The sequence below is a fragment of the Echiichthys vipera genome (genome assembly GCF_963691815.1).
Source record: "Echiichthys vipera genome assembly, chromosome: 2".
Lineage (NCBI taxonomy): Eukaryota > Metazoa > Chordata > Actinopteri > Perciformes > Trachinidae > Echiichthys > Echiichthys vipera.
The window spans coordinates 603,077-610,576 of NC_139827.1; the positions used below are offsets into that span (position 1 = coordinate 603,077).

The window sequence follows — 7,500 nt, forward strand, 5'->3', positions numbered from 1 at the left end:
AACATTCACATTTAAGAAACTAATAACTGATGCGTTTATGATCGACACCGGTGCCGTCGTCATGTGAACGTCTCGTGTGTCTTCCAGCTGTAACTGTAACTCCCAGACGCCGCCCACGGTGAAGGTGGCGGTGGGCGGGGATCAGAGCTACCTCAGCACCGTCCTCGGCTGCTTCGTGGAACAGCTGGCCAGCAAGACGCCCGACTGGCTGAGCTACCTCCGCTTCCTCATCCTCCCCATCGGTACGCATCCACTCAAACACACGTGAGACTTTAAGCAGCGAGGGTTGAAGTGACGCTACGGCCCTCGAGGAACATTCCTATTGGTCCTTGACGTCGTAGCCCGACTCTCTTTGTCTACAGCGGGGAACTGATGTGGACGCCGTAGCCGTCTCTTCAACGGTCGCAGCTTAAAGTCCGTATTATCTGCTGAACCTTCCCATGATGCTCTCTGATCTGTGTGTCTGATCGCCTCACCAGGACTCCACCCGCTGGCCAAGTACCTCGCCGCCCTGGACGGTAAATTCAACAGCCTGTTCATGGACGCCGGCTGGAGGGAGCTGTTTGGACGCGTGGAGTCTCCTTCTCACGGTACGACCTTTGACCTCGTCACATCCAAACATCTCCGTTGTGTTTAATGACCCTGCTTCAGTGTTTCACGTAAAGTCTGCTGTGGTCCTCGTGGTCCCCAGAGGAGGCTTTTACAGGGGTCATCCCTACGTTCCCTGGTCGCATCAGCTTCTACCTTTGCAGATTAGTTAGAGGTGACGGTCGGGGTCAGGGTCAGGGTTAGGGGTCAGTGTTAGGGTCTACATAGGCCTATGTGCGGGGGAGTTCAGCACCAATTGTAGAAAAAATAACGGACACAAACAAAACAAAACAAAGCGGGGAACATAGGTACGCCCCCCTTTTATAGGTACGCAGATCTTTGGTGTAAGGGAGGAATTGGTGGTGATGCCGGTGAAGGAGAAGTCCTGATGTCTGATGCTGATGGAGTTAAGTTAGACTCGATCAAGGAGAACAGAAGAGTCGTCAACACTAATAAGATCAGATTCTCTTACAGAGAGACGGAGCGAGACAGCAAAGAGATGTGCTAACGTGTAATTGGCTCCCCAGTGTTCCCCAGAGAGGGGGGGGGGCGTTATCGTCTCTCTGTGCAGCTGTTTCTGTGACCTGCAGAGAGACTGAAGACGTGTTCCTCAGAAGTTCTCTAACTCACGGCTCTCCACTGAAACTCAGAGGGGCTGAACATTAACTACACAAGGGGAGTGAAATGATCCTCTAACACATGGGAGGGGCCAGGTCCCGTCAGGATCCAGGTCCTCTCAGGATCCAGGTCCTATCAGGATCCAGGTCCTGTCAGGATCCAGGTCCTGTCAGGATCCAGGTCCTCTCAGGATCCAGGTCCCGTCAGGATCCAGGTCCTATCAGGATCCAGGTCCTATCAGGATCCAGGTCCTCTCAGGATCCAGGTCCTCTCAGGATCCAGGTCCTCTCAGGATCCAGGTCCCGTCAGGATCCAGGTCCTGTCAGGATCCCGGTCCTGTCGGTCTCTTCCCTCTTCCTGTTGTGTGAGTTTGTCTGTTTCTCCTGCTTGTGTCGTTCCCTGTGTGTGTGTGTGTCTGTTGGAGCTGGTCGGCGTGGTTCCTCCAGCTGTGGCTCGTCTCCTCGTCAACGCCTGGATAAAGAGGACTAAAGATACCCGGGAGTTCATCCATGCCTGCACCGTCTGCGCTAGAGGCAAGGCCTTTCAACATCCTCCAGCGGGACTACTCCGTCTTCTTCCCGTGCCCGGTCGTTCTTGGTCACACGTTGCTCTGGACTTTGTTACCGGTCTGCCGGTCCACGTTGTGTCCCTGCCTAAACTGCCGTCAGCCACGGAGACTGCATCTCTCCTGGTGGACCATGTCTTCTGTCTCCATGACATTCCCGGGTCTGGAAGACCTTCTGCCAGGCTTTGGGAGCCAGGGTCAGCCTGTCCTCGGGTTATCATCCGCAGTCAAGCGGGCAGACGGAGAGGCCTAACCAGGATCTGGAGACTGCTCGTCGTTGCGTCTGTGCTCGTAACCCCTCTTCATGGTCGTCCCAGCTGTCTTGGGGGTAGTACTGCCACAACTCCTTAAACTGTTCCGCTACAGGTATGTCCTCCTTCCCAGGAAGCAGAGATCGCTGTCCCCTCAGTTCAGCACCACCTCCAAGGGGTTCGTCGGATCTGAAGAGAGGTCCGAGGGGCACTACTCTGCACGGCTGAGCAGAATCGCAGGATGGCGGATCGCTGTCGCATCCCCGCTCCCGAGTACAGACCGGGTCAGAGGGTCTGGCTAAGCTCTCGTGACATAAGTGTCGCCTCCATGAAGCTCGCTCCCCGGTTTATTGGTCCCTTCAAGGTCGAAGCGATCATTAACCCCAGTGCTGTCCGCCTCAAGCTCCCTGCTTCACTCCGGATTCATCCCACTTTCCCTCTCAGCTGAAGCCTGTTTCCACCAGCACGCTTTACCCACATACCGTCGCCCCACCACCCCCCGTACCGTGGACGGCCACCCGGCGTTTACGGTCAGCTCCATACTGGACATCGGACGCACAGGAGGAGGGTTCCAGTACCTGGGTCTCTCGGGCTCTTATTCTGGATCTGGCCTTCATCAGAGACTTCTACCGGGCCCATCCTGGAAGGCCCGGTGGACCGCCTGTAGGCGCTCATTGAGGGGAGGGTCCTGTCAGGACACCGGTCCTGACAGCATCCAGGTCCTGTCGGTCTCTTCCCTCGTCCTTCTGTGTGAGTTTGTCTCCCTCTGTCCGTTTCTCCTGCTTGTGTCGTTCCCTGTGTGTGTGTGTGTGTGTGTGTGTGTGTGTGTGTGTCTGTTGGAGCTGGTCGGCGTGGTTCCTCCAGCTGTGGCTCGTCTCCTCGTTAACGCCTGGATAAAGAGCCGGATGTGACCCTCGTCCGGTGCCAGACTGTTATTGCTATTTCGTGGGTCGTGTCTCTCGTTTGGTTGCTACCTACTCCTTACTCCTTATCGTTTTCCCTTTCCGCGTTGCTTTGTCTTGTGTCAATCGTGTCTTTGTTTCTTTTGTTGTAGTTTCCAGAGTTCCTGTTTTCCATCCGTCCGTGTCTCGTCTCCTGATCCCCGTGTCTGGTTTTCCCCTCGTCTCCACCCGGACCCTGTTCTTGTTTTCCTGTTCTCTGGTTTTAGTTTGTTTCTTCTTGTAGTTGATTAAATATCTGTTTAAATCTGACTCGTTGACGTGTCTGCGTTTGGGTCCTGCTCCTCTGAGTTGATCCCCGCACTGTTCACGACATCAGGTTCAGTTTTCTGCTTCAGACGACACTTTAAGACAGAGATGTAGACTTTAAAGGGTCATAACTCAGATTAACCAGGTCAGAGAGTCATATCCAGCAGGAAGAAGATGGTCATCATCACGTCTTCAGTCAGGACCCAAAGAACCAGGTCCAGGTCAGGACCCACAGAACCAGGTCCAGGTCAGGACCCAAAGAACCAGGTCCAGGTCAGGACCCAAAGAACCAGGTCCAGGTCAGGACCCAAAGAACCAGGTCCAGGTCAGGACCCACAGAACCAGGTCCAGGTCAGGACCCAAAGAACCAGGTCCAGGTCAGGACCCACAGAACCAGGTCCAGGTCAGGACCCAAAGAACCAGGTCCAGGTCCAAGCGTGTGAAGTGTGTTTCCTCAGGAGGGGGTCTGGAGTCTCCCTTAGAGAGAGGGGGAGAAGTTCAGCATCCGTGAGGAACTCGGAGTAGAGCCGCTGCTCCTTTGTGTTGAAAGGAGCCAGTTGAGGTGGTTCAGGATCATCTGGTCTGGATGAACCCTGGGCGCCTCCCTAGGGAGGTGTTCCAGGCACGTCCAGCTGGGAGGAGGCCTCGGGGAAGACCCAGGACCAGGTGGAGAGATTAGATCTCCACACTGGCCTGGGAACGCCTAAGGATCCCCCAGTTAGAGCTGGTTAATGTGGCCCGGGAAAGGGAAGTTTGGGGTCCCTGCTGGACATTTTAAAGCAGACCTCATGTGAGTGTAATAACGTTGGTCTCTGTCCGACAGACCCGGTGGGCGTCGCCGGTCGAGTGTCTCAGTACCTGAGCGGAGCGGCCGTCTCTCACCTGTGTCCCATCTCAGAGGCCATGCTGACCTGCAAACACAAGAGGTACCACGATCATTCACCATCATCCACAGGTTCTGATCACAGGGATGAGTCCTCTGTGAGACCAGAGGACACCAGAGGACTCAGGTCCCCACAGAGTTCCTCTTTAATCTGAGTCGAGTAAACGTCTGTTCTGCTGTTTGTTTCAACTCCTTCTGCAGCCGCGACGACGACTCCTGTCAGAAGTTTGTTCCGTTCATCGGGGTAAGAAACGCCGTCACACACTCATGTTCTGATGTAGTTAGTGGCTGATGCAGCTGATGCAGCTGATGCAGCAGGCGCTAATCTGCTGTGTGCATGAATTATAATGAGATTACCACAGATTACAACACTGCAGAGCCTTTAATCTGACTGGATGACAGGAAGTCGTCTGGTCTTGTTGCCGTGGTGATGTCAGCTGTGGTGTGTCTTGTTGCCGTGGTGATGTCAGCTGTGGTGTGTCTTGTTGTCGTGGTGATATCAGCTGTGGTGTGTCTTGTTGCCGTGGTGATGTCAGCTGTGGTGTGTCTTGTTGCCGTGGTGATGTCAGCTGTGGTGTGTCTTGTTGCCGTGGTGATGTCAGCTGTAGTGTGTCTTGTTGCCGTGGTGATGTCAGCTGTGGTGTGTCTTGTTGCCGTGGTGATGTCAGCTGTAGTGTGTCTTGTTGCCGTGGTGATGTCAGCTGTGGTGTGTCTTGTTGCCGTGGTGATGTCAACTGTGGTGTGTCTTGTTGCCATGGTGATGTCAGATGTAGTGTCTTGTTGCCATGCTGAGGTCAGTTCTGATGTGTCTCGTTGCCTTGGTGATGTCAGCTGTGGTGTGTCTCGTTGCCGTGGTGATGTCAGCTGTGGTGTGTCTGGTTGCCACGGTGATGTCAGCTGTGGTGTGTCTGGTTGCCACGGTGATGTCAGATGTGGTGTGTCTGTTCTCAGCTGGTGAAGGTCGGCATCGTGGAGCAGAACTTCAGGTCCATCTCAGGTAGAGCCGTCGCCGCTCTTCATCACGTTCATCCTCCCGTCTCGTGGTCCCGTTGTCTCGTCGCCTCGTTGTCTCATTGTCCCGTGTCACTTGTCCCGTTGTCCCGTTGTCTCGTCTCGTCATCTCGTTGTCACGTTCTCCATCCTCCCTGATCGCTCAGACCTGCTTCCTCACACCTGCGTCTTCCTCCACAGTCGACTCTGATGACATCATACTGGGATCTCCTCCCGCCCAATCAGGAGCCCCGATCAGCATCACCTCCACACCCCCTCCCTCCCCCTCCTCCACCAGGTACTTCCTGTTTACAGCAGTTTTACTTTTCAAAATAAAGGCGTTTCCATGACCTCCTGTTCCTCTGTGTGCAGCTGTCCAGGGGAGGTGATGGGTCTGCAGGTGGACTACTGGAGCGGTCCGGGCGGAGGAGGAGGAGGAGGAGGAGGAGGAGCAGGAGGAGGAGGAGGAGGAGGAGGAGGAGGAGGAGGAGGAGGAGGAGCAGAGCGCAGGAGGGAGCCGGGGATGAAGAACACGCTCAAGAGCAACTTCCGCTGTCTGCAGGTGTCGAGGATCAGCGGAGGAGAGCTGATGAGCCTGACGGTGGTGACCAAAGAGAAGAACAAGAAAGGTGAGGAAGAGGAGACGAGGGGATGAAGGTGGTGATGGTGATGGTGATGGTGATGGTGATGGTGATGATGGTGATGATGATGGTGATGATGATGAAGGTGATGATGATGAAGGTGATGATGATGATGGTGATGATGATGATGATGATGAAGGTGTGTCTGTCAGTCATGTTCCTCAGTAAGAAGATGAGGGAGAAGGAGGCGGAGTCCAGGAGTCAGCTGATCGAAGGAATCAGCCGACTCATCTGCACGTCCAAGCACCAACACACACTGAGAGGTACACACACACACACACACCCACACACACACAGACACAGACACACACACACACACACACACACACACACACACAGCCACAGACACACACACACAGTGAGTCCTGCTCCTGGACCCAGAGGTCCTGCTGCAGGTGTGACACTGGTGCTGGTGTTGCAGCCGTGGATGCGTTCCTTCTCCTCCTGATCCTCTTCAGTGATCGAGTCCCATCACAACATGTCTGCCTCCAGGTGTCAGGATCAGCTGCAGTGTCTCCAGGACCGTCAGGGTTCATTCTGCACCTGTTCAGCGTTGTTTTAAGTTGGTCTTTAAATGCTTCTTCTGGGGCATTCTGGTGACACGCCCACCCAACGCAGCTGGTGCCGGGCGACTGTGGACTCAGTACTTGAGCAGCCGGTACTCCTGCAGCTGCAGCAGGAAGGGAACCCCCCCTGTGGGGACCACAGTCGCCCTGGTCCCCTTTGTTGCTGTGGGGTGTTTCCTCTGCCCAAACGTTGGTGATGCAGCGATGTAGAGCTTCAGTGCAGAGGGGCCCCCCCTGCTGAGGCAGCTCTGCCCGAGTGTCCTCACAGCCAGGAGACCTGTGGTTCTTTAGGGACCCAGCTGCTGACAGGACTTCCAGGAGACCTGTGGTTCTTTAGGGACCCAGCTGAGACAGGACTTCCAGGAGACCTGTGGTTCTTTAGGGACCCAGCTGCTGACAGGACTTCCAGGAGCCCTGTGGTTCTTTAAGGACCCAGCTGCTGACAGGACTTCAGGGAGACCTGTGGTTCTTTAGGGACCCAGCTGCTGACAGGACTTCCAGGAGACCTGTGGTTCTTTAGGGACCCAGCTGCTGACAGGACTTCCAGGAGACCTGTGGTTCTTTAGGGACCCAGCTGCTGACAGGACTTCCAGGAGAGCTGTGGTTCTTTAGGGACCCAGCTGCTGACAGGACTTCCAGGAGAGCTGTGGTTCTTTAGGGACCCAGCTGCTGACAGGACTTCCAGGAGCCCTGTGGTTCTTTAGGGACCCAGCTGCTGACAGGACTTCCAGGAGACCTGTGGTTCTTTAGGGACCCAGCTGCTGACAGGACTTCCAGGAGCCCTGTGGTTCTTTAGGGACCCAGCTGCTGACAGGACTTCCAGGAGAGCTGGAGGCTGGTCCAGGCTGGTCAGTGAGGGGACATTGAGGCGGTTCATCCAGGACGGTCAAGTCCACATCAGGGTCCTGGTTTAGAAGGGTGCTAAAGTGTTCAGCCCACCGCTCAAGGATGCTGTCCTGGTCTTTGAGGACCTTCAGCCCCCCTGCTGTCAGGGGGGGGTGCAGGGACGGGTTGGGGTCTTCCTGCCGTGGTGGTCTGGGGCTGATAGATGAGGGTCTTCTTAGGCCTCCTGAGAAGAGCCCACCTCTGTGCACGTTACTGAGCAGGTTCTGGATCCACTCTGAGCTGGTCTCAGACCAGTCCTGGTGGTTCTGGTCTTATAGCCGAGTGTCTGGGCTGCTGCCTCATGA

At 55.3% G+C, this 7,500-nt stretch overlaps 1 protein-coding gene across 1 annotated transcript in view; it reads left to right on the top strand.

The window, feature by feature from the left end:
- Positions 1-7,500, top strand: part of LOC310963318 (phosphofurin acidic cluster sorting protein 2-like) — a 33,825-nt gene that overhangs the window by 24,100 nt on the left and 2,225 nt on the right. The window contains exons 17-25 of the mRNA XM_083936064.1: positions 88-242; positions 480-590; positions 4,054-4,156; positions 4,315-4,357; positions 5,065-5,110; positions 5,305-5,401; positions 5,476-5,548; positions 5,582-5,732; positions 5,897-6,007. Coding sequence (XP_083792190.1) covers positions 88-242; positions 480-590; positions 4,054-4,156; positions 4,315-4,357; positions 5,065-5,110; positions 5,305-5,401; positions 5,476-5,548; positions 5,582-5,732; positions 5,897-6,007 — 890 coding nt within the window. The remainder of the gene's footprint in view (positions 1-87; positions 243-479; positions 591-4,053; positions 4,157-4,314; positions 4,358-5,064; positions 5,111-5,304; positions 5,402-5,475; positions 5,549-5,581; positions 5,733-5,896; positions 6,008-7,500) is intronic.